This window comes from Tasmannia lanceolata, unplaced genomic scaffold, assembly GCF_043159265.1.
Source record: "Tasmannia lanceolata isolate RefF3 unplaced genomic scaffold, GAP_Taslan_0.1 ptg000002l, whole genome shotgun sequence".
NCBI lineage: Eukaryota > Viridiplantae > Streptophyta > Magnoliopsida > Canellales > Winteraceae > Tasmannia > Tasmannia lanceolata.
The window spans coordinates 54,157,507-54,183,589 of NW_027518679.1; the positions used below are offsets into that span (position 1 = coordinate 54,157,507).

Genomic DNA, 26,083 nt, shown 5'->3' on the forward strand with positions numbered 1-26,083 from the left:
TGGCAGTAACCCAACCATGAGGATGTCATTTACAGGGTCTATGGTACATTTACTCTACTTTGATAGGGGTTTTGTTAACTGTGGCACACGTTAAGGTGCATTAAAATGTAAATGTATAATAAATGGTGCATTGGAAATGTAAATTTACAATGAATTTATATGGCTTTTGAATCTTTTTTCTCAAACAATGTGTATATTTACATTTTCAATGCACCTTAACGAGTGCCACCGACTGTCTATATGTGACTTGATCTAGTTTCATATGTGTTTTCACTTGTAAGTAGCAGATAGTGAGAGTTGTAAGTTAGAAATGATGAAAAAGAGAAAGGATTAGATTGTGCATGACCTAGGGGAAGATGATGGAAATTCAACTCAAGCAAGGCCTCTTAGGCTCTGTTCACTTCTTTTCCCTGGTGCTGTTTTCGCAGGAAAACAGCCCTTTTTTTTCCTGATAAGACCGAATTTCTGTGTTCACTTCTTTTCCAGGGAAAACTGTTATCAGATGTGGAGTTTCTTATTTAAAGGCTAAAAATGACGTGGAAATTGACTTTTCCCTGATACTTGAGATTTGCTTTCCGATTAAATATATAAAGAGGCTTTCTAGGGAAAACGAAGCATTTTCCTCTTCATTCCTTTCCCTTATGCCATGTCACCTGGAAAGGAAAATGAAATCCTTTCCTTTCCTTTCCGGGGAAAAGAAGTGAACAGAGCCTAAGTCATTTAATTAATAGGGTCCATTCAACCATTGTTCCAAAGGCAAGCAGCCTCTTTTGATGGTTCAGAAACTGATTGCTCTGTATATTGTTAATGAGAATGATGTTCAATTAATTTTCACAGGTAGGAAGCTTTTTGGATCCTATTCTAGTGTCAGCATCTGGTTGTTGCCTAATAAATTCTGAAGGAAAAATTTGACTGGTTTCAATAGAAACAAGTGTCTACTTTAAACATCCTTTAAATTATGCATCAAAGGGTATTTTAGTCATTTAACTTCTACTATATAATCACTTACGAACTGATGCGGAAAGCGACAATTTTGTCGCAACTGATTATTTTTATAATCGATGCTTTGCATAATCGGTTGCATAATCGGCATTGATTTAGCAAACAAGTTCAACCCCCCACAAAGGTGATCCCATTCCAAAGGATTAAACATTCAGCAACAACAGCAAGAAGGAAATTTTATTATTTCATAAACATCCATGGCCTTTGGCCTACATCAACAAAATCCATCATAGGCTTTATGGCAGTAACCTAACCATGAGGTTGTCATTTACGGGGTCTATGGTATATTTACTCTACTTTGATATGGGTTTTGTTAACTGGGGCACGCGTTAAGGTGCATTGAAAATGTAAATGTATAATAAATGGTGCATTGGAAATGTAAATTTATATGGCTTTTGAATCTTTTTTCTCAAACAATGTGTATATTTACATTTTCAATGCACCTTAACGAGTACACCCAATGTCTATATCTGACTTGATCTAGTTTCATGTGTTTATCACTTGTAAGCATGGTTTTAAATTTCGACCGAAATCCGAAATGCATCAAAACCGAAACGGTCATTTATTTCGGCCGAAATTTCAGAATTTAGGTCGAGATTTCGGTTTTTCCGAAATTTGACCCAAAAAATCTGTTTTTTAATATTAATTTAACATTTCACCGAAATTTCGGTAATTTCGGCCGAAATTTAATATGGAATAAAATATTCGTTTCGGGTTATGTACCAGATTTCGACCGAAATTTTGAAATTTCAAGAAATTCTAGAGGCCGAAATCGGTACCGAAACCGAAATTTTATACCTTGCTTGTAAGTAGCAGATAGTGAGAGTTGTAAGTTAGAAATGATGACAAAGAGAAGGGACTAGATTGTGCATGGCCTAGGGGAAGATGATGGAAATTCAGCTCAAGCAAGGCCTCTCATTGGAAGACTATTTTCCAACCCAGATGTAAAGTCACTCTGGTCATTTAATTAATAGGGGCCATTCAACCATTGCTCCAAAGGCAAGCAGCCTCTTTTGATGGTTCAAAAACTGATTGCTCTGTATCTTTGTTAATGAGAATGATGCTGAATTAACAGGTAGGAAGCTTTTTGGATCCTATTCTAGTGTCAGCATCTGGTTGTTGCCTAATAAATTCTGAAGGAAAAGTTTGACCGGTTTCAATAGAAACAAGTGTCTCATTTAAACACCCTTTAAATTTTGCATCAAAGGGTATTTTAGTCATTTAACTTCTACTATATATAATCACTTACGAACTGATGCGGAAAAACGACAATTTTGTCGCAACTGATTATTTTCTATGGGATAATCCTAACCTTCCGATCTATAGAAGAATTGCATATTATGGAAAGATCTATAGATCGGATGGCTAGGATCATACTATAAAAATGATTTTTGGGGAACAACCTATTTACATTGTGTTCCATCAGATGGACGGTTTGGATCATCCTACAATGTGGTCCGTACAGTACTTTTAGAAAAATATGGACTATGAGGGCTTACACCATATAAAATCTCACTGATTCCTGCACTGCACAGCCAAAATGTAGGAGGTTCACAAAATTGGGAGGTCCCGCGAGCCACCAAACTCCACCTGAAAGATAGACAGGGAGATTTCATGGGGTGATGCCCAAAGCACCACAGTAATATCCCTCTAAAACACTAGACTTCATTATAACTCTCTCTCTCTCTCTCCATCCATGGAAGCTGCAATTTCTTCCCGCTTTTTGCTGGACGCGCGGATGTTTCCTTCTACACCCTCGCATTCGGGAATTAGAAATCCGAAGAGAACTCTAAATCCTGCTAGGGCTTCCATGAGAACTTCTCTTACCGGCAATTTCCTTGCTCCATTTGTTGGCGGAAGTGTTGCCAGTGATTTCTCCGGTCATAAAATCCGCCCCCACTCTCTCAATCCCCAGTCATCCGGTTGCAAAAGAGGCGTTGTCACCATGGTATTTTTTTGAACCCCTATCTTTTTCTCTTTCCTAGGGTTTCAAAGCTATTGATATAGTGGGGTTTCATGTTTTTCTTCGTTTGCATTTTCGAGATTGTAGATTTGTATGTGTACAGACATATGGAAGTGATATCCACACTCTCATATTTGATAATGGTCTTCCTCTCTTTAATATATTTTTTTTAATTACATGTTAAAGGTTATTACAATTCACTACTGAAGTGAACAATCATGTGGTGGAACACCCAGAACTAGAAGTGCCTTATTCACATCCATTTAGGTTTAACTGATGAATGTTAGATGGTCCAGAGTGGCAACATGGGCGATTTTCGATAAACTAACCATAGTGAGAGGTTGTAAATAGTATTAGAAGGTCAAGTTGGTTGGGGATTGATGGGTGTTGTTGTAAAGAATTAGAGATGTCACTTGAGTTCTCAAGAAAAATTGAGAAGGGGAAATGGATATGGAGTCATACCAATCTATGATTTTGATTAATTAAAATAGTGAACTTGGCATTTATTTGGTTTCAGGGTTTAATTGTTCGTTTTGGGGTTTCCCTGTTTTGCCTGGCTCTGATCAATGGCACAGGCGTATTTTTAGTTTGTAAGTTGTTACTAAATCCACTCAATTGTACATTAGTTGAATTTTCAAGCCATTATTGCAAATTTGGGTGAGTTCTTCGCTCCTTTAATTCATGAAAAAAAGATGGAGAGATAGAAAGGAATTCTAAAGCAGGACTAAGACTTGTGGGTCAACCTTTTTGTGACCCAAAAAAAAGAGTGGATATAAAGAAAGGAGAGATAAGGATTTGGAGTCTATAGGTGTTGTAAAAGGAGAGGGGGCAGTAAAATGAGGATTGATTCTTATGGAAGAGGAAGAAGAGAGGAAAACAATCCTATAGCTACTAATTTAAGTAGTGAAGATAAAAATAACTCAAGCTTTTGATGCAGAAGGATGAGCAAGAGAAACTGCATGCAGAGTAAAACATAAGGTATATGGTGCTTAGGGTTACACGGGAGTGAAAGATGAAAGGATCATAATTTGCTGATCCTAAGTGCGAAGCACTGGCTTGGCATAGTAAGTACAAGAGGAAGGAGGAAAAGGGAGAATACGGTGGTTGCAGTATTGTCATCAAACATGATTTTCTCCCTCCATAGTTTATTATGCTTTTTTTGTTTTTTTTCCTATTTTGTATCTTTTTCCTTTTCTTTCCGTGTAATTTTGGGTGGGATCCATCTCGGTCCCCTCCCCTTTCATAATATATCTCTGCCATTTCAAAAAAATAAATAAAATGATTTAAGAGAGAGTGAAGTGGTAGCAGGAAAAGCCTTGATGGGGATAACAAAGGAATAGTCTATCAAGTGGTTGTATGGGAAACCAAGAGATTCATGGCAGAAGTTCAGTTGGAGGGATTCACAATGAAGATAAAGAGTGTTTCATAATGAACATTTTAACTCGGTAGAGAAGGTGGGAATTGATGCAATTAAAAAAAAGTGTGGGAATTGATTGCTAAGTTCTGTCTTGGGGATTTCCTGTAGTGAACGTTTGTGGGGGATTGCTACGGGAGTGCAGGGGAAGTGAAGTTTTAAAGTTTGTGTTCAGGAGAAATCTTCAAGATTTTGCAACATATTTTGCTGAGTTACTAGGTAAGTTACAAGAGGTTTACATACCTAGTGTTGGGTATGTACAATCTTGTCTTGTTTACCATTAAGTTGTTTTTCAGTGTGCTTACATTGGTCTGGAGCCTCTTGTCATCTTGTGCTATGTTATGGGTGTTCCTGTGCTTGCTAAGGTCAAAGCTTTTGTTGGATGATGGTTGTCGATAAGATCCTCACTTAATCTTCCCAAGGAGTCAAACGATTCACCTTGATAATATGTTCTCTATGTGAAAGAGGTAATTGAAAGCTATAAGATCTGAAGAGAAGGTACCAGACATAGGAGAGATCCTTACATTGAATGCGTCATCAAAAATAAATTACAAATACCATCACCATATATTATCAGCCTAGTAGGCTTCTAATCCTGCAAAATGCTTGCATGTTGCTCATTGCAATATCATAATGCAAGGATTCTAGATGACTTTACATTGTCATAGAACCACTGCCCACATTATTTGCAATACCACTTCCCACATTATTTGCAATACCACTTCCCACATTATTTTCCTAACATGAGTCATGTGCCTCTCTTATAGTATTAGGGACCTCCTTTTTCTATTTTCTTTATATATGATACAAAGGGAAGTAGTCTGTTGGTCCGACTTGCCTACCAGCCCTTATGTTATGATCTGATATAGATAGTCATATAGATGATTGATTCCTTGATATTTAAGAACATCTGGACACTTCTTTACAAGCATTTCTCTACAATATTAAGTCTCCATTTCCTTTATAAAAAAAATACAACAAATCTCTCTCTCTCTCTCTCTCTCTATATATATATATATATATATATATATATATATATATACACTAGTAAGAAACCTGTGCGATGCACAGAGAGAACAAAATAGAGAATAGGCAATAGAAGCATTGTAACGAAAAAAAGAGAGGAACGGAGATACCTGTGGCTGGCATAAGCATTTTGAAAACCATATGCAATGAAAGAAAGAGAGACAGAACTAAAAATTGACTTAAGCAAATACAGAATTTAAAGCAGCACATACGGAAATGAATACATTTATGCTTGAAAAAGTAAAAAGGAAAAAGCCACTGACATTTATGCAAAAGACTAAAAGAACCTGGTGGAGGAAGACAAAAAATGGAAATTAAAAGTTGGCAAAACCAGTAAGCAAAAAATGTCAAAACCAATGCTTTACAAGGCTTATCCGGAAATCCAAATTAGTAGGAGATAATGGGGTAAAATCAAATTAGTTAAAAAATTTCAATACCTCGATAGTAATCAGTCACAACTCCATCACTCCAAAGAGGTCCTTTGTGTCCCGATCTAGCATGGCAAAGTACCCCTATGGCACTCAGAATCCCTTGAGTACTATTTTACATTTGAACATGGATTAACAATAAAAAAAGATGAAATAAAAAATATTGGGCCACTCTTCAATTTGAGGGGGAAATAAAAAATTAAGGGTCTGCTTCTAAACTCGTCTCTCTTTTAGTTTTAAGAGACCTCCAAAGAAATACGAAAAAAATCATAATATTGGCTTTGGATGTTCAACATGTCTAAAATACTTTAGTTATTCAAGTATAGATCAAATTTGGGGAAAACGTAGTTCGTCAGAATTAAATTCAGATTGCTGTAATCGCCATGTTTCACTGCTTTACTTGCCACCACTACTCACAATTAAGGCAATACCAAAACAAATGAATTGCATTAAATACTATTATTAAATCCAAAATAATAGAGGTTTAGGATCAACGCTCTAACATTCAGATCGGAGGGTTAATATCAACCTATGAAAATGATTTTTGGAACACAACCTATTTAGGCTGTGGCCCATCTAATGGACGGTTTCGATCCTCCTATGGTGCGGGCCATACCGTACTTTTAATAACGTGAGGAGTGCCATCATCAAAATACAGTAGTGCTGATAACATTTCTCTATATTTATTGCTCATGAATTGGAGGGTTAAAATATCTTGATGGGATTGGATTTTGATGATTCGGCATCCATCCATAGCAAGGCCCACCAGGTATGTGATTTGTACCATTAAACAACTGGACCTATTGAATAATACAAATGAGTAACTTACCATCCATAGTTGCCTGCTCGGCAGAATTTCCTCTATATCTTGTTGCCCTTCTCTGCCAAAAAAAATGAGCAGGTTACAATTCTTCATTGGATATCAGTTGAGCATGTTTCACCATCAAGCAAAAAGAAGACAAAAGATAAACTAAGAAAGAAAGCAATAAAAAAAATGGAGAGAGACACAGGGAGAGGGAGAGGGACTCACCATAGCATAGATTCGATTTTTCATCTCCCCCACGTTTTTTCATCTCCCCACGATTCATCTCCGCCACGATTTTTCATCTCCCCCACACATGTGGACGCATGGTTTTTAGGAGTAAATTTAATGATAGCAGGAAAACCGATTTGAAAAGGGACGATTGTTTTAGTAATTGATTGCTGAAAATCCGATTTAGTTTCCTAAAAAGTCGAAAACGTAATTAGTGGGGATCTAAATTAGTTAGGGAAAAGACAATTCTAGCGGTAACTGAAAATGTAATTACGTGTTTTAATGATAAGGGTTGATTTTTTAGGGGATCCAAATTAATAGTGGTCATAATGTGATTGGGCAATTTCTTGTTTAAAAGCAAAACCGAATTGAAAAGGGACGATTTTGTAGGTGAACCAAAGTGTAAATCAAATTTTGTAGGGCGGCAAACTCAAATCATTAGCGCTCAATTTTGTGTTTAAAAACGCAAACCCGTATTGAGAGGGCACGATTTTGTAGGGGATTCAAAGTAGCAAATCTAATTTTGTTGGGAGGCAAACTCAAATTATTAGCGGCAAACTAAATTTCGTGAGGAAAAACTTTTGTCTAGAAAAACTTTTCTTGGAAAAAAGACGAATGACAACGGAAAGTTAGCTGCTTAGTGTGTGTGTGTGTGTGTGTGTGTGTGTGTGTGGAGGAAACTGTTGGTGAGCTTAAGCTCCCCAATTACATGGCTCCCCAATCACATGTGGTGATCCAAACCATTCATTTGCAAGGCCTTATGATAGATAGGGGGTGTACCAAAAATCAGCTCCATAGGATCATCCTAACCCCTCCATTTGTGGAGGACAAAAAATGGGCAGATTTGTGTCCATTTTTGTCCTCCACAAATGGAGGGGTTAGGATGATCCTATGGAGCTGATTTTTGGTACACCCCCCATCTATGTAAGGGACTTTAAAATGAATGCTTTGGATCATCCTAACAAAGTGGGCCCCCATGTGATTGGGCGCTTAAGCTCACCATAAGTTTGGTGAACTTAAGCGCACCAACAGTTTCCTCACATATATATATATATATATATATATATATATATATATATATATATATATATATATATATATTAGTTCCACTTTGATTGGAACTAGGGAACTTCCAGCTTTCTCTCTATAAAAGTTCCATAAAAGAAATTGAAGAAATAATGGTAGAAGACAATCTCAAGATTGTGGATGGAAAAGTTGGGAAGACTCTTTTTCTTTCTCAATCAGTGGAAGAAAAAAAAATTTAGATAAGCCCTGATTTTGTTTAGAATGTCTCTAAAATGATCAACAGTCCACATTCAATGGGAAAGTTACACTTGTGACTTATCTAAACTGTGCGACTTACATATAATGGTCATCTAGGGTAGGACTTAAAATATGAAAGTTCAGATCCTCCAACCATACAAGTATGCTTGGGGCAGTGATATACCTAGCAACACGATGTTGGATCTTTACTTTTAGGAGTTTGCTTTCTTCTATTTCTTGAGATATTTTAGTTTGTTAATATGTGGGTTAGTTACGTTAGTATCATACAAGATGTTGGTTTCATCCCCATGTAATAATTCTCTCTCTCTCTCTCTCTCTCTCTCTCTCTCTCTCTCTCTCTCATGCAGCTCATATGCATTTATTAGTGTACATGTTATTTTTAAATTTTCTCTAGTTTATCTTGAAAAATTACTGTTGTCTATAAAAGTTTGGATGATGTGATGTCGGTCTAATTGGTTTGGCAACTTCAATATTGTTTTTTAAGGGATTTTGTATGCCAATAGGGTTTATTTTGCTCGTTTGCTGTCTAGCATCAAATATGACAAATTAGTTATAAAAACTATGAGTTCTTATGAATGTCTACTGTTGTTTTCTTGTTCATTGGGGTTCCGTATAAACTTGGCAGATGTTGCTTGGAATGATGTACAGTTGTTGTTTCATTTTGTAATGTTTCAGTTTTGTAATTTTTATTTAATAAGTTTTTTATGCTTTATTCATTATCAGGTCATTCCTTTTTTGAGGGGAAATGCATGGGAGCAACCACCTCCAGACCTAGCATCTTACTTGTATAAAAATCGAATTGTTTACTTGGGGATGACTCTTGTCCCATCTGTGACAGAGTTGATTCTAGCAGAGTTCCTATATCTTCAGTATGAGGATGCTGAGAAGCCAATTTACCTGTACATAAACTCTACAGGAACAACAAAGGTCAACATTGTTTTTGTATCATCTAGCATGCTTTACAATTTTGTTTTGAGATATATGGAATCAGAATATGCCAACTTATATGATCTCTCAGCTAATTAAATTTACGGAGCGTTTACGATTTCCGATCATTGAAGAAATTCCTTAGTCACACTTGAATGCACCTAAGGCACCATGATGTTATTATGCAGTGGCTGTAATAAAACTTAGATTGAGCTTATCACATGGAGGTTTTGTGAAAGTATAAATGGGAGCCTTTTGATTTAAGTGCTTATTTTAATTCGAGCATGCCCAACGTATATAAGTAAGTTTGCCCATGATGTATTCATGCAATGGTTGTAACGTCACTCTGTCTGAGTTACATCTGATGACTGAAATTTTAATAGGGTAAATGTTTTCACCGTTGAAATGGGTGTATTTGACTGACAGCGTGCACTCTTACTTTATTTGCTTACACTCTGATTTGTTGTGATTATCTTGTGAAGTATTTCTCAGAATGCATCTCTAAATAATAGATTGTCAATTAAATGTTTCCATTTGCAAAATGTAGCCAAACGCTGGAATTGCCAAAGTCGGTATCATATACCCATACCGATTCTCGATTCCCTCAATCCAAACGCACCCTTAGGGTTATCCCTTCCTCAGGATGGGAATGATCACCTTCCTAGGTTCGGTGGTATCTAAATAATTAGAGATGGATGGTTTGGACTAAAGCGTTTTCGCTTAAGGTTTGGGAATACTGATGCCAAAGGCTCACTACACTTATCATAACATGTAAAAGAGATGGCCTTGATGTCTTAATATGTAGAGATAACAAGAGGTTTTAGATTCAATAACCCTGTCAAAATATATGCTACACTCCCAAAATATCATCATCCAACCATCAATACTCTTACAAAATAAAGTATATATTTTAGACATGCACATTTTATATTTTTTTCCAAAATGTTGCTTGCTTTTGATATGAACTTTTTCTATTTATTTTTTCTTTTTACAGGGTGGGGAAAAGTTTGGTTATGAGACAGAGGCTTTTGCAATCTATGATGTTATGAGGTCATTCTTTGCTTATTTTGATGCTTTTCATAGAACTTGGTAGACTATTTTGAAAAGTGATTCATTTAATTGCCTTCTTTATTTGCTCATTGCCCTACATTATTTTATGCTCATCAAGCATCTAAGAAACTACAAATGAAGATTGGGAGATGCCTGCAGAATGTGTCTTGAAATGTAAGATTTTAGGAATAATCTTGTTGGATATTGCTTTTGTGAAACAGTTGGAATTGTATTTTAGACCTAAATTGGGCATTGTGGGAGACGGGGGTTCAAACTAGAGATAAAGTTATATTTCTCTGCTTGAATGATGCAAGCTCTTGTCATGAGTTAACACCCATACAGATAATAGGAATTCAAGCCCAATAATTCTGCAAGTGTTTCTAAAGAAGGGGATTTGAAAATCAGTTTAACCAAGCATATAGTTTCGTAGAGAACCTTTAGCATCGTTTGTTGCAAGTATAAAATTACACGGATTGGTTAATGTCATGGTTCCAATACTTGAAATATATGTTCATTAGTATTTATGAATAATTACATCACCATAGGACTATGACAAAACTTGCAATGCCTTGAGGTTTGGACTCCACACTTGCTAGAGTACTCTCCACTTTGGTAGGTGACGAATGGCATTCCACCCAAAATTCTGGTTGACAGAAAATTTTCCAATTTGGCCTAGACTCTAGGACTTTAAAAAAAGGTCCTTTTAAGTTGCACTATTCAATTGAAACATCTGTTTTGGGCTGAAACCCTAGGGCTGGAAACGTGGCTTGGAAGATTTTAAACTGTACCTTTGGTTTCACGTGCTTCCGGGTAGGCCACAACTTGGGAGTTTCTTTACCATTCTTACCACCCTCGTGCCCCTCACATGCATCAAATCCAAGCAGAGTGTAGGGAGGATTTAGCCCACCATAAACTATGTTCTTGATTACAGTAGTTCAAATCCGAGCTGGGATGAAGCTATGGTCTTCATCTTGATCATTGTCCCCAACTTATTTTGATTACAGCGGTTCATTAAGCTGCATAGTTATGTTGAATCATTTCTTCTCTTTTTCCTGAATGAAACCATGCAGAAAACCCACACCAACCTAGAAATTCCAGTCAAAATTGCCCACTTCTCAGTTATAATTTTGTCTTTAGCTAGCGTTTGTAGACGCATTTTTACTAGGATGTGTCTTGGTTTTCCCATGTATGATGGTTGATTGTGTACTTTGCTTGTGAGTTATTAGTAATAAAGTGTCACCTTTGGTATTATGATGCTTTTCATTCAAGGTTATGTACATAATTTTTAACTTTCAAGAAAAAAATTGCCCATTTCTCAACCTGCCCATAAGTTCCATGAGCCTGAATTCTGACAATGTGCTTGAGTGTTTCTGTCCGTGGAAGCAAAACACGGTGTAGTTTGAATTAAATTCTCAAAATATTTGAGAGAAGACACAAGTTGGGCTGGGTGAGTAGCTTTTGGTGTTTTAGCCAATGTATACCTCATGTTTGACTCAAAATAGCCAACTTGTGTATGTGGTTATTTAAGTATTCTTTGAAATAGAATATGTTAGTTGAATTTGAAATATGACTTTATGATTTATTGGGATTCGGGTTATTTTTTAGTGTTTTCAACTTTGAGCTACTTGCAGCTTTTATATGAATTAATAAATGAATGAATATTTTTTTTTTCTAATTTTGGTTTTTAAAATTGATGCCCTTTTATGGGTTTTGTACAAAGTTCTTTCAGTGAGATAAATTGAAAGCTTTACCTTTATGTCGTGTTTGGGGGATCTTTTTTTTTTATCCTTGATAGGTGGGGTGAAGTTTGTAACTATCCGACTTCAGAGCAACATGCTTGAGGGCATCGCCATTTGGCAAATGCTCAACTTCATCATTTTCATGAGATTTTGAAGCTATTTTGAAGTGGCAAATGCTCAACTTCATCATTTTCATGAGATTTTGAAGCTATTTTGCCAAAGCAAGGCCCATGGTGTGGTGTCATGTTTTGGCATTGTCAACTCCTCCCTATGTCACCTTTTGTACTATTTGTCATTTCCTTTTCCTAAGCTTCCAAATCTACATTTTTCAAAAAAAAAATAAAAAATCTTTCAAATATAGATTGTCTATGCTTCTTACACACATTTGAAGTAATTGATTTTATTTTGACACCAACAGTTTCTAGGGGCTTCTGCTTACCAAATATTTTTAGAACGTCTGTTCTCCATCCCCACTTTGTGTAACTTGTTAAAGATCATAGCTCTTTTGCCTACAAAAATATTGCATTTGCTTCACATATGCGAATAGCCAGTGTTATTCTTCACTCTTTTGGTTTACTTTTTACTAGTTCCCTATGGAGCTAATCAGAATTACTTGGACCCTACACATTTTCAGAATTCACGCATTGGGTTTTGATTTTTGAAAAATCATTCAAGCACCAACATAACTCTTTTATGTCAACATCTAGGGTATCAATCTTTCTTTCGTAGTGTTGTAATTCTTTTTATTGTCAGGATCATGTAATTGTATCTGTCGACTCTTGTATTTTCTTTATGAATTACTGAAACTTTCTGAACGGTGTGAAATATTTACTTTTGCCATTTTGAATGTGAACTTCAACTCAATTGTGGAGTTACACTTGCCAAGACAACTTTTCAGTTCTCTATGTGGCCTTCTTTGCTGCTTAGATGATAAATCTTTATGTTTGTTAATTAAATGTAAACTGAGTTTCTTCTCCTCCCGAAACAGATATGTTAAACCACCTATTTTCACACTCTGTGTTGGTAATGCTTGGGGAGAAGCGGCTTTGCTTTTGTCTGCCGGTGCGAGAGGAAACCGTGCTGCTTTGCCGTCATCATCAATCATGATTAAACAGGTTTTTCTTCAATAGCTTTTGTTAGTATCTGAAGCTTTTATATACTTGCTAGGACATTGATTTCCAGTTGTATTTCAGAAGCTTTTCACGTTGCTTCCAGGCTAGGTTATTTTCTTTTTTCATTTTGACCGGTACATATAATGATAAGACTTTAGCATATCAACTGTCTTCTTGCCCACCAATTCACAGCCAATTGCACGGTTTCAAGGTCAAGCAACGGATATTGAGCTTGCAAGAAAAGAAGTGAGAAATGTGAAAGCGGAGTTGGTAAGAATTACTTCTAATAAGTTTTATGCATCTTTGCCCTTTTATAACCAAAACGAAAAAAGAATAAAAAGTAATACAAGTCATCATTTTTGCTAATTTTGAAACAAATCCTGAAAATTAGTTGCATAATATACTAAGTTTGTGCCATTTTAGAAATTACTTGCACTTGATCCATAATATTACCAAATTCTCGTGAGAAGAACTTTTTGCAGTTGGACCATAATTAAGTTTATTTTGTTAAAAATATATATCCGGCTGCACTTGCTATAATATGGTGTGGTTACAATTAATAGAAATATCAAATACTACTGAGTGCTATGATATTATTTCCCTCAATCTATGGCAAAGGTGAACGATCACTTGTTACATGAAAAATCAGACTAATTTGAAGGACTAAACATAAAGGGAATTTTATGCGCAGCTCATTTTTTTTTTGTGCTATTTGCTTTCCAACGTACCAAACTTTTATGGATGATCCCTGATATTGTTATGTGCTTTCTGCTGTATTCGACTGTTGCTTGTATATGTGACTCTCTATTGTGACCAAGGTTTTAAATTTCGGTTTTGGTAGAAAGGCGTGAAATGCCGGTTTTTTGGGTAAATTTCAGCCATTGCGATTTCGGAATGTTTCGGTTTCGGTCAAAATTTAAAACCTCGATCGTGACAACTTTTATGTACCGATTTACTAGGTGGTGTGCAAAATAAAATCACTTGGTTAATACTCTTTGGGACAAAACTGTTCTTGTATTTTTGTTTATGGAAAGGATCTCAGCATTCCCTTGATTTTATAACACTTCTCTGATTGGCTTTTGATGGTTTTTTGGGAACTGTACTACCAAAAAAAAATAGACATTTATAAATAAGTGCCATTATTAAAATAAATTGTGGATATCATTTCTAAAACTAATGTCGAAATCATTTATCAATGCGTTTCAATTTATCTGTGACACATACCTATGGAAAAAGACTTTCAAAACAGGTCTCCATTTTGGAAATAAAAACCAAGATAGTTTTTTTTTTTTTTTAATTTCAAACAAATTCCATTCGTACAAAACCGCTCACCCGCAACCATGTGAGACCAACGTTGTTATTCGCTGGCTGCCAGAAAACCAACAAAAAATAGATTGTATTTTAAATTGTTTTTCCTGCGTCTGTTGACATTCTTTAGCTGACCGGACTCTTCTCCAACACCGTGTTGGCTGGGTGGGAGAGTCTCCGGTCGGTGGCTGGTCGCATCCTGCCTTTGGAGATTGGTAGATAATATTGTGATATTTAACCTTAGAATAGGAGTATTTTGATGAACAACAAATTCAGCCTCGACTTTCATCCTGCTCTTTCTTATCTTCATGTACATGTATTGCACTTCAAGCCCCGATTTTTTAAGGATTTCGTCTTTTCCTAGCAGCTCTCATAACCTAATTATTAAACCTTGATTGCATCTAAAGCCCAGAGGACATCAAGTTTGTCACCCTGGTTTTGGTCTCTTAAATTTTGTACATTTCATTGAACATATCCAAACGCTGAAACTAATGACTTGAGAAATTTTGTCAAGGTTTCTCTCTATTCAAGGCATATAGGCAAACCTCCTGAGCAGATTGAGGAGGATATCAGGCGCCCAAAATATTTTAGCCCTAGTGAAGCGGTCGAATATGGTATCATCGATAAGGTAAACCATCAACAAAAGAATGAAATAATCATTTTTCTGCTGGGCCATCTTTTGCTTTCAACATCAGCATCCTCTTAAGTTCTCAATTCTGTGCAGGTCTTATACAATGAAAGAGGCCACGAAGATCGTGGTGTTATTTCTGACCTAAAAAAAGCTCAACTAATATAGGTTTCAGAATTCAGTTCTTGTTGTACTTCAGAATTTGAGATGCTAAGGCTGATTGTTATTGCAAATTGTTGCATTCTTGTCATCAGCTCCATTTTATTACATATTACTTCATTTTGATAGCGGTTTTGCAGTAATGATTCATGTGTATACTGTGATTCTACCTTCATGGTCCTGTCCTGACGGAAAATTTCTGTCTGCTGAGGTATCTAAGGAGGGTTGGTTGCGTGGGATTTTGAAGGTTGTGTGAACTCTCATGAATTGTCCATGACACTCTGGGGCTTGGACTTTGAATGTGCCGACATCTAAGCTCTCGTGACCCAATTGAGATTGTCTGTTAACAGCAAAGTTCAGACAATTGACAGATCAACAAGCAAATGTGGATCGGATCTGGACACATATCTCTAGCTCAAAAAGAGGAAAAAACAAACAATGGGATTCTTCAAAACTTTACACCTTTGTTGCACATTGTGATGAGAATGATTGCAAACAGGCTTACCAATAGCACTTGTAAAGCTTAGTTGCTTACAGCTCCCCACTAGCCCTGCCAAGTCTAGGATGGGGATGCGAACAAGAACTCTACACCATACACGTACTTGAACACCATATTTTTGTTATGGGTGAGAATTATTTCACCAAATTATAGCTCGTTTCTTTTTCTCTCTCTTTTTCCGCATGGGAGGATACGTTTAAAACTAGCCATCTCCATCCATGTCAGTTAGTACTTACTGAGTTACTATATGTGAAATAGTAAAAAGTATTTCGAAGAGGACAAATTGAAATAGGTGTCTAAAGTTTTGAGTGGCATCACCATCCCATATCCTTATCTAGAGATTTTGTATGCTGTGTGCGTGTGAAGTCCAATATTTTTTCAAAACTACCGTGGGGCCCATTGTATAGGATGATCCAAACTGTTCATTTGTTGGGCCACAACTTAACAAGGTTGTACCCCATAAATCATCTCCATTGGATGATCCTAACCCTCTGATCTATTGAGGTCAGCCCTAAGATCATCCTATGGAGATGATTTACGGATTCAGCCAATTGACATTGTGGCGTCTTCAGCAGTCATCCTGCATGGATTCTGTTAGGAAAAAATAGTGTGAGAGAATGAGTTTTGGCCCGATTTTTCGAAGCTACATAGATTTGAACAGGGCGATTCTTGAAAACATTTAAAAAATTCATTGAAAAGGGAATTGCAGAAAGGAAGTTGTTAAAGTTATGCTGTTTATCTTAGATAGGGGCATGGCCAAATGAGGTGAACCTATTTAGACCAAAAGCTATGAAATGAAACTTGGGCTGGGTAAGGAAGTGGCCGATGCCCAACCCATTGAGAAAAAAATGTTTGTTTTGTCAACTTGGGCGATATATTCCACCCAATTCAGTCTGCCCTATTAGTAAAAGAGAGTGTTTCAAGCGAAAGTGCCTAAACAAATTTAATGGGCAGCAAAATTGAGAAGTTTACACATGACATGGTGTGGGCCTAACCTTTTTGAGTGCTTTTCCTCCTAATCCCGGTACTCCTGATCAGCATCTTTGACCTTAGGAAATATATGATTAGATGTAGAAAATGAAAATACGTGCCACACTTGCCAAATGCCAACGTTCCTCTTGCCAAATCCACCATTTCCACTCTAATCCAAAAGTAAGCATATCCTGCTTAGTGAATTTCACCAAACCATTTGAAGAGTAGTCCAAGTGTTATAGGCCCATAGCTTTTGAACTATGACTCACACACAGAAACATCAAAATGGGAAGGGAATGTGAGAAAATAGAATGTTTCTGTGTAAGTTGAACTGTTAACGAGAGTAAAAGGGCAAGACTATTTTTTTCTTTATTAACGTAAAATGGTCTAAGGGGTCAATAACGGTGTCTTTTTAGACACATGTCATACATATATCCATGTGATTCTAGTGGTAAGAAGGTCAGTTATTGCCACACCCTTACTCCTACCTTCAACTATAAATATGGGATGTAGTTTGAACCCCATCTCACAATCCTTCCCATCTTCTTCTTCTTTCTTTTGCATTAGTTGATAGAGCTTTGGAGAGTAAGGTGAAAAGGTCTATCTCTTAGAAATGGACTTCACAACTACAAGATTCTTATATCTCCTCTCCCTTCTGCTGGTCCTACCTGCATTATGTACCTCTCAAAACACCTTCGTCTCCTCTAGGGCAACTTACTATGGTAGCCCAGATTGCTTAGGGACTCCAAGTATATTACTATACTCTCTCTCTCTCTCTCTCTCTCTCTCTATATATATATATATATATATATATATATATATATATATATATATATATGCATATATAAATGTGGAAATGATATTTTCAACCCTTACTCTGTTGGGTATATAGAATAACCATATTATGTTCTAATATAAGCCCAATAAGATAATGGACCTAGTGGGCCTACATGGCTAGAGTCCATTAACCAGTCAATAACTCTAGTGTATCTCTATATATAGGAGCTGGAGGCAACAAAACTAGGTATTCCAAACTAGATGCCTAGGGTGTAATGTTTCAAACAACCTCTAGCTTGACTCTAACACACTCTCTATTTCTACCCTTTTGTTTGTCCTTTCTTACAAATAAAACAAAAGGGTGTGGGAATGCAATCATTTTTAGGAAATTATGAACAAAAGAAGGAACTTTGGAAAATTGGGTGGAAACATAATTTCCATCTAGCCTACATATATGGTTATAGATGGTTAAATATGTACATACATGTGGTTTGATGAGGATATGTTTCCAAGATTATTAACATGTTCTTCATGATTTAATTGGTTCAGCTGGAGCATGCGGATTTGGTGAATTTGGACGAAATATCAACGGCGGGGATGTAGGCGCCGTTGCTAAGCTATACATGAATGGCACAGGATGTGGTGCATGCTACCAAGTGAGGTGTACCCATCCACAGCTCTGCAACGATGATGGAGCGAAGATCACAGTCACTGACCACGGTGAAGGTGACCACACCGACTTCATCCTTAACCTTCGTGCCTACGCAAAATTGGCTCGCTCGAACATGGCTGCCGAATTAATTGCCCGTGGTGTAATTGATGTAGAATATAGAAGGTAATATTTCTTTATGCATGGTTTTAGTTAAATTTGCATGTAAGATACACGTATTTTGAGCTCACTTAATCATTCCCTAGTGCAGAATCTCATGCCAGTACCCAGGATACAACCTCATGTTCAAGATCCATGAAAATAGTAGGTTCCCAGAGTACCTAGCCATTGTTGCCTTGTACCAAGCTGGCCAGAATGATATCACAGCCCTTGAATTGTGGCAGGTAGGTCCCACGTACCCATTTTAAAGGATCTAGCCGTCCACTGGAGAACATCATTACTAAAATTATGGTCAGGGCGAGGTATGATCAACCCGCTCTGATGTACCGTGTAAAATAGAGGATTTCACTAATCTTATGTTGATTACAATCAAATACTAAAGGGAAATGATATATTCACCCCTTTTTCTTCCCCGGGCCACCCCTTGAAGTGTAAAAGATCACTTCAAGGACGAAAGGGGGCGAATATACTAATTAGCTTACCTAATCACCAAATCTAACATCATAATCCAGTGGTCAGATCCAGGTCTAACAGATCTGATATAAGGGAAGTACATATGTGGGCCCCTCTGTTGGGTCCATCTATGTTGCATCAATTTTACATGTAGTGCTACCATTTGAAAGTCTAAATCACTTGTTTCTTGTGTTCTATGATTTTAGGAGGATTGCCAGCAGTGGAGAGGGATGCGTAGGGCCTTCGGCGCAGTGTGGGACATGGCAAACCCTCCAAGGGGTGCCATTAACATAAGGTTTCTAGTGAATGGAGATGAAGGACAGAAGTGGTTCCAGCTGAGGAATGTGATCTCCAGTGATTGGAAGGCCGGAGTGGTTTATGACTCAAACATTCAGTTATATTAATCCCCAAGATTATAAGTTAAACTAGCTTAGGTGGATCCACTCTACTACCAATCGTTTCTTATTGAATATAAGTCTTTAGCTATGTTTGTAGACGCATTTTCACTATGATATGTCTTGGTTTTCCTATATATGATGGTTGATTGTGTACTTTGATTGTGAGCTATTAGTAATAAAGTGTCACCTTTGGTATTATGATGCTTGTCAATTTGTCATTCAAGGTTATGAATCATTAATAAAATAAGGGAGTTGCGAGGCAATTTCACGGAAAGCCATTTCGCAGCTCACTTTTGCAGGAAAGCATAGGCACCTCAATAAATTAAATGAATAAAACTATTGAACAGAATTATCAAATGCTAAAATAGAAAGCAGTTATTCTTCGCGCTTCGTTAAAAAAAAAGAGCTAATGGGGCTCACTTATGCCTCGTCTGAGTGATCATCCGTTGATCTGAACGAGAACCGTAAGTCCAGCGAAATGCCATTGATAACACCTAAATGGGATGATCCTAGGCCCTTGATCCATCAAGCCCTTTTTAGGGTTTTGCAAGAGAAGCTAAACCATTGACTTGTCTAATCCTTAATCTTACACATGGGAACTATGTTTAGGATGGGACCAAGACCATGTGGGCCATTTCATGATGTTCTACAAGGTAAATGGTCCTGATTTCACATGCATCTCCTCCATATGATCCCCTGTAAGACCCACAATTGTAAAAGTGATCTTCAGCGTTCGTGCATGGGAGTACTGTAGGAAAAAACTAGTGGACCCACCGTATTGGGTGATATAAACCATTCAAAAGTTAGGCCCCGATGTAAATGTGTTGTGCCTAGGTAAAAATATTCTCCATAGGATGATCTAACCTTCGATCCGTGCTGTCCATTTTAAACCTCAACAGATCAAAGGGTTAGATTTTGGGGCATGGTCTGTATATGATGGGGGCCCACCTTTTGAATGGTTTAGATCACCCAAGAATGTGTGTCGATCATGTATGCGAGTTCACCACATGTAAAATTTCATGACAGTGATTGGGCAATCCAAACTACCTAATCAGTAGAGAAGGAACACCCCTTGTGCAGTTGGACCGCAAGTTCCTAGGTCCCGAGCGAACAGTTGGTGTTTTATTTTCTCACCATCCATTTAGCTGCTACCAATTGGAGGGTTAGAACTCAATGATAGCAATACCTAAAAAATAAGTAGTTTAGAACATTAAACAAATGGCCTTCACCTGTACTTTTGCCTGCTCATAATATACGAATCCACGATCACATAAGAACCAACCCCTTCCCACCACCACACGGGTTCCTATGCACGAGATCTTGTAACACTTGCCGATGAGGCCCTATCAATTAGTATTACTTAGAAGAAATCAATTATAAACACTAATACAATTAGATAAGCGCTTCATAGAACCGATAGAACCCGTTAAGTTGGACTCTTAAGCCACTGAGGATCATAACATGTTGACATGTACTGATGATCTAAGTGGGCCCCCATAGAAAATACGGCGGGGCCCAAAATTATTCATTAGCATAGCCTAGTCGGTACTCTTTATTAACATAATTGCCCATTTGCGGGCCACCAATTCAGAAAATAAAGATAGTTCTATGGCTGCAATCTCAATGCTTTAGCTACTCTACCGTCATGATCATGTTAATATTTGATGGATGTATCCGATCGAAGCTCTCATCAACGTGGGTCTGATAGTGTCATTTCCTAACAACTGGTTCGGGAAGGATTAGTGATCATTCTAGCATACCATGCAATGCACCGAGATAGAAAGTAAGAAAGAAAGTGTGTGCGTGTGGACATAAGGGTCGATTTCAACAGATATATGTGTCTAAAACCGAGAATAAACAAGTCAATGTTATCCACTACCGACTAGCTCAAAAAGTTTTCCTGCCAACAACCAACCAAAATCGATAATAAAAGCGACCACACACAATACTACCGTCTTAGATAGAAACTTTAAATTGCCATGTGCCAAGGCTAATAACGGTAAGTATATTGAACTACCCTTGACCTTAGTCTAAAATAACAAAAGTACTTGGCCTTTTATGAAATGACCAAAATAGCCCTCCATCAACTCAGAACACGAATTAAGGGCCGTTTGGATACCCCTTGGATTTGGATTTGGATTTGGAGGTGAATTTGGATTTTTAAATCCAAATTTGGCATTTGGCAAGCCTTTATGACATTTGGATTTGGATTTGAGTGAAATCCACAAGATTTACAAATTCCTCATATTAGTGTAATTTTTTAGATTTATAAATCCTTTACGCGAGAGGTTATTTAGAAATCTAAATCTGACCCGTAACGGGTTAAAATGACCAAAATATACCAAAAAAGTGTTAAATGACTTAAGTACCCACATGACATTAAAAACTGATCAAAATACATCGTATTAGGTAAAATGACTAGAAAACCCCCGAGTCAGGCAAAATGACTAAAATAGCCCTATACTAGGTGAAAATGACAAAATACCCCTAGTCGTGCAAAATGACTAAAATACCCTTATAACATAAAAATGATCAAAATAACCTCATACAGGGTGAAATGATTAGAATACCCCAATATCATGAAAAATTACTAAAATACCCCTAGATCAAGTAAAAATGACACGTGGCTCATAAAAAAATGACTAAAAATACCATCATGAGATAAAAATACACCATATTAGGTAAAATGACTAGAAATACCCTTATACCTAGGGTAGCAAAATTGGCCGAACCAAAAATTCGGTTTCGGTTTGGTTACACTAAACCGATTCAAATTTCGGTTCGGTTCGGTTTGGGGATCAAACCGAACCGAAACCGAATATTTCCAATGATTATGAGTAAGGGGTGGCAAAATTGGCGGAACCGAACCGAAAATTCGGTTTCGGATCAGTTTTAGTTCGGTAAAACCAAACCGATTCAAATTTCGGTTCGGTTCGGTTTGGGGGTCGAACCGAACCATCGCCACCCCTACCTATACCAGGTAAAAATGACAAAATACCCCCGAGTCGTTCAAAATGACGAAAATACCCTTATGACATAAAAATGATCAAAATAACCTCATATAGGGTAAAATGACTAAAATACGCTAAGATCATGAAAAATTATCGAAATACCCCTATATCAAGTAAAAATGACCTATGGCTCATGAAAAATGACTACAAATACCCTCATGAGATAAAAATGATAAAAATACGCCATATATATTAGGTAAAATGATTAGAATATTCCCGGGTCATGCAAAATGACCGGAATACACTTATACCGAGTGAAAATGACCAAATACCCAGAGTCATGAAAAATGACTAAAACACTCTTATGACATTAAAATGATCAAAATACCCCCATACAGGGTAAAATGACTATGATACCCCCGATCATGGAAAATGGATGAAATGCCCCTATATCAAGTATTTGAGGGCTTTTTGGTTTTGTTAGATTTCAAATTCAAATCCAAAGAGCATCCAAGCAAAAAAAATTAATTTAGATTTGAAATCCAAATCTATATGTGGTCATCCAAACGGCATTATTTATAAATTTGTGAATTTTAAAATTCTTGGTTTCAAATCGATGGATTTTGAAAATCCAAATTCACCTCCAAATCCAAATCCAAGGGGTATCCAAACGGGCCCTAAATGTCAATAGATGTGGATTTGATTATTCGTGAATAGGTAGAATATTTCTTAGGAAAAATTAATTCGTTGTTATTCTCATAATTCATATATTGTCCTAGTGATCCTTTAACAAGCTCATGCTAATGAACAATTTTGGGTCCCTCTATATTTTGATCACTTATCCAAGTCACACAATTACAGAAGTCTAGTTTTTTAATCTGTGAGAAATACAAGAAAAAGTAAAAGATAAACGAAAGATGATTGTTCGGTCAAGTGTTGATCGAAGGATCTCTCAACCTGCTGAGAGCTCTAGAATTTATAAACCTCTGGGGAACACTTAACGCCCCACTAAATCCTCATCGTAGTTCATGAAGTGGATTGTTAGCTAGTGGCACCGTGGGCATGTGACATGGAACCCATTATTCGCAACTTTCCCTTATCTCTCATTATGTCTAACTGCATTTGTTTTCTCCACGAGGTGCTTTTGTCAAACATACACTCAACACCAAATGAATCTTGCTATCACTTACTACTGAAAAACCTTTGTTAATGGCTGTTAGTTTGGTCATTTGTCTGACTTAAGCGATTGCGGGATGGATTTGATGCTTCAGATCAAACTGTGCAATCGATTTGATGCTTCACATCAAAGTTTAGCAGAACAAATACAACAAAGAAATTGCTGAAATTTTATTTTAATCACCTTCAAAGGTGACTAAATACTTAAATCTTTTCCCGATTTAAGAATCCATATATAGACAATCACATGACTAGGATTGTCTGGTGACAATAAATTTTTATTCATATGCAGTCCATATTGGCCCCACTTCCAATTCACTATGCTTATTAGTAGGGGTGCAAGTTTGGCCCTGTCTGCCCTGACCCGATCTTCCAACCCTGAGGGCGGGTCAGGGTTCATTTTTTTAGACCCTGACTCAGGTCGGGTCTGGCTCTGCGTTAATACCTTGGGTACTTCGACCCGGCCCGACCCTAAGTTTTCTATTATAGAATTGAACCATCTGCGCATTTTTCTTTGGCTAATGTTTTATATTATCTTGGATTGATGTTTCTTTAGATTATTATTATTAATTGTTTCTGTTGCCCGTCATGTTGTTGAATTCATATTGTCTTATTTTGTTCCCTTTCTCTGTTTATTGATTATTTTGTTCTATATGATAAGTGGTTGCTTTATTTTTGGCACTCTTAACAGGTATTTGCACTAGGGTCAATTAGGGTTGACCCGGCTCTGCCCAATCAGGGCGGGCCAGGGCCGGCACTGAGCCCTGTAGGGCGGGCAATGGGTTGAGGTTTTTCGGCCCTGACTCAAGGCCAGGGCGGGTCGGGGCCGAGATAGTGGGTTCCAGGGTTGGGCTAGGGTTTTGAAAAACCCGACCCTGTTGCAGCCCTACTTATTAGGATTTAGAAATTCAAGGACATTCTAGTAACTTCCTACCAATCCAGGGCTATAGTTGTATTCTTTCCCTCCTTAATATTGAGTGTCATTTTCCAAATTTCAATGACAACATCCTCTGTACAACTTTTATGAAAAGGGCGGTGGTGGGAGTCCCGCGTTGCGGTCCGAATGATTCCTATCCAGACAAGTGTGAAGCCTCTTGACTAGTTTCACGAGGGCCACATTTTGGTTCTCACACACCCAAACCCATTAAATACTCCCCCCACCCAGTACCAGTTACACTTTCATATTCATCACACAGAGACTAAGAAACAAAACATGAGAGCCCAATGGATCATTCTCCTCTTCTTGCTAGCGGTAACCTACGCTTCCATGGCTTACGATGACACCAATGGCCAGAAGGCAAGTAGCCCGGGGGCGGCCCAACGGGACGGAGGGACTCAGAGCGGGTCGGGTCATGGTTCGAGTCCGAGTGGCAGTTGGGATTGGGCGTGGGGGTCGGATCCGGGAACTGGCTGGGGGTATGGTTCTGGGTCTGGTCGGTCTCCAGGTGGGAGTCGTAAGGGATTCGGATTCGGGTACGGATCCGGGTATGGGTCTGGGTCCGGGTCCGGGTCTGGATTTGGTTATGGAGTTGGTAGTGGTGGGGATCATTCGGGCGGGTATGGGTTCGGACATGGATCGGGCAGTCCTGGTGGTGGATCAGGCGGTGGGTCCGGTACCCAGAACGATGGTGGAGGAACCAAAGGTGGCAACTGATAAACTGAACTGGTTTGGTGTGTATGTTTGTGTGAAAGTATGATAATAGTGGCTTTCTATAGAAAGTGTGTGTGTTTAAGAATAGCTAATAATGCTACATTTACTTGTAGGTATATATAAGAATGTAGATATACACACCATATATAGAGTGAATGTTGCTTTGTTTTCGCTTGAGAGAACAAAAATCAATCATATATATATATATATATATATATATATATATATATATATATATATAAGCTTATATATATATATATAAGCTTTTAGATATTACTTTTGAGAGGGATGATAGATGCAAGGCACCCTTGCATAAGGAGCAGGAAAAGGGCTTCTGATTGGATCCATGTCATTAAGTGTAACTGATTTTACTTCTTGAGAAAGTAAAATCAGTTTTTTTTAATGACATGGATCCAATCAAAGGTAAGGGTGCAACTCGGGTCGGGTTCAACCTGAATTTGGGTTGGGTCGGGTTAAGCTTTTTCAAAAATCAGGTTGGGTTGGGTTGGGTCGGGTCGGATTAAGCTTTTTCAAAAATCGGGTTGAGTTGGGAAAAATCAACCCGAATTGGAAACCGGGTTGGGGTGTCAGGCAACCCGACCCAACCCGAAACCAGACAAGTATTCCAATACGTAGAATATTTTGAAACGGGTGAATATTCAATTTCCGATTTTCCGGATTTTCTTCCATCTTTCCTCTATTTTACTCTTTTCTAATTTCTATCTTTACCAATAAAAAATACATGTATAAGATAAGAGGTTAAAAAAAGTAAAACCCTACGCCTAAAAACCAAAAAGGCAAAACATGGAAAGTTAGAAAACCTCTATCGACGCTGACGCTCTCCACCTCTCCCCGCCTCCTTGCACTTGCAGAGTTGCAGGTCAGCCTCTTAACCCCCTTGTAAATAGAAAATCTCTCTCTCTCTCTCTCTCTCTCTCTCTCTCTGCCCAGTGTTATCCCCCCCCACCCTCTTAAGAGATACCATTTGGATATACAAAGGGGTGAAGGAGCCACCGTAAACTCCAAAAGGCTTAAAAGTTAACGATTTCTGTTGGGGGGGGGTGTTAAGAGTTGCAGGTCAGCCTCTTAACCCCCTTGTAAATAGAAAATCTCTCTCTCTCTCTCTCTCTCTCTCTCTCTCTCTCTCTCTCTCTCTCTCTCTCTCTCTCTCTCTCTCTCTCTCTCTCTCTCTCTCGTGGGAACTGGGCAGTGTTATCCTCCCCCCCTTAACAGATACCATTTGGATATAAAAGGGGTGAAGTAGCCACCGTCAACTCCAAAAGGCTTAAAAGTTAACGATTTCT

The 26,083-nt window shown here is 37.7% G+C and overlaps 2 protein-coding genes across 2 annotated transcripts; both read left to right on the forward strand.

The window, feature by feature from the left end:
- Window positions 1–2,575: 2,575 nt before the first annotated feature.
- Window positions 2,576–15,216, forward strand: CLPR4 (CLP protease R subunit 4). Its single transcript, XM_077381275.1, has 7 exons — window positions 2,576–2,950; window positions 8,874–9,077; window positions 10,072–10,127; window positions 12,855–12,981; window positions 13,171–13,248; window positions 14,801–14,914; window positions 15,011–15,216. The coding sequence occupies exons 1-7, from the start codon at window positions 2,699–2,701 to the stop codon at window positions 15,080–15,082; spliced, it is 903 nt and encodes a 300-aa protein (XP_077237390.1). The 5' UTR covers window positions 2,576–2,698; the 3' UTR covers window positions 15,083–15,216.
- Window positions 15,217–17,060: 1,844 nt separating this feature from the next.
- On the forward strand, window positions 17,061–19,199 carry EXLB1 (expansin-like B1). Its single transcript, XM_077391123.1, has 4 exons — window positions 17,061–17,293; window positions 17,871–18,156; window positions 18,242–18,374; window positions 18,810–19,199. Exons 1-4 carry the CDS (start codon window positions 17,158–17,160, stop codon window positions 19,005–19,007), a joined length of 753 nt encoding a protein of 250 aa, XP_077247238.1. The 5' UTR covers window positions 17,061–17,157; the 3' UTR covers window positions 19,008–19,199.
- The last annotated feature ends 6,884 nt before the right edge of the window (window positions 19,200–26,083 follow it).

What these genes read in the sequence shown, in the direction of transcription:
- CLPR4 (XM_077381275.1), top strand. Translation starts at nt 2,699, where the DNA reads ATGGAAGCTGCAATTTCTTCCCGCTTTTTGCTGGACGCGCGGATGTTT. An exon ending in GCAATCTATGATGTTATGAG is followed by an intron (nt 10,128 to 12,854) that starts GTCATTCTTTGC and finishes CTCCCGAAACAG; the next exon opens with ATATGTTAAACCACCTATTT. An exon ending in GAAATGTGAAAGCGGAGTTG is followed by an intron (nt 13,249 to 14,800) that starts GTAAGAATTACT and finishes AATTTTGTCAAG; the next exon opens with GTTTCTCTCTATTCAAGGCA.
- EXLB1 (XM_077391123.1), top strand. Translation starts at nt 17,158, where the DNA reads ATGGACTTCACAACTACAAGATTCTTATATCTCCTCTCCCTTCTGCTG. An exon ending in AGATTGCTTAGGGACTCCAA is followed by an intron (nt 17,294 to 17,870) that starts GTATATTACTAT and finishes TAATTGGTTCAG; the next exon opens with CTGGAGCATGCGGATTTGGT. An exon ending in ATTGATGTAGAATATAGAAG is followed by an intron (nt 18,157 to 18,241) that starts GTAATATTTCTT and finishes TCCCTAGTGCAG; the next exon opens with AATCTCATGCCAGTACCCAG.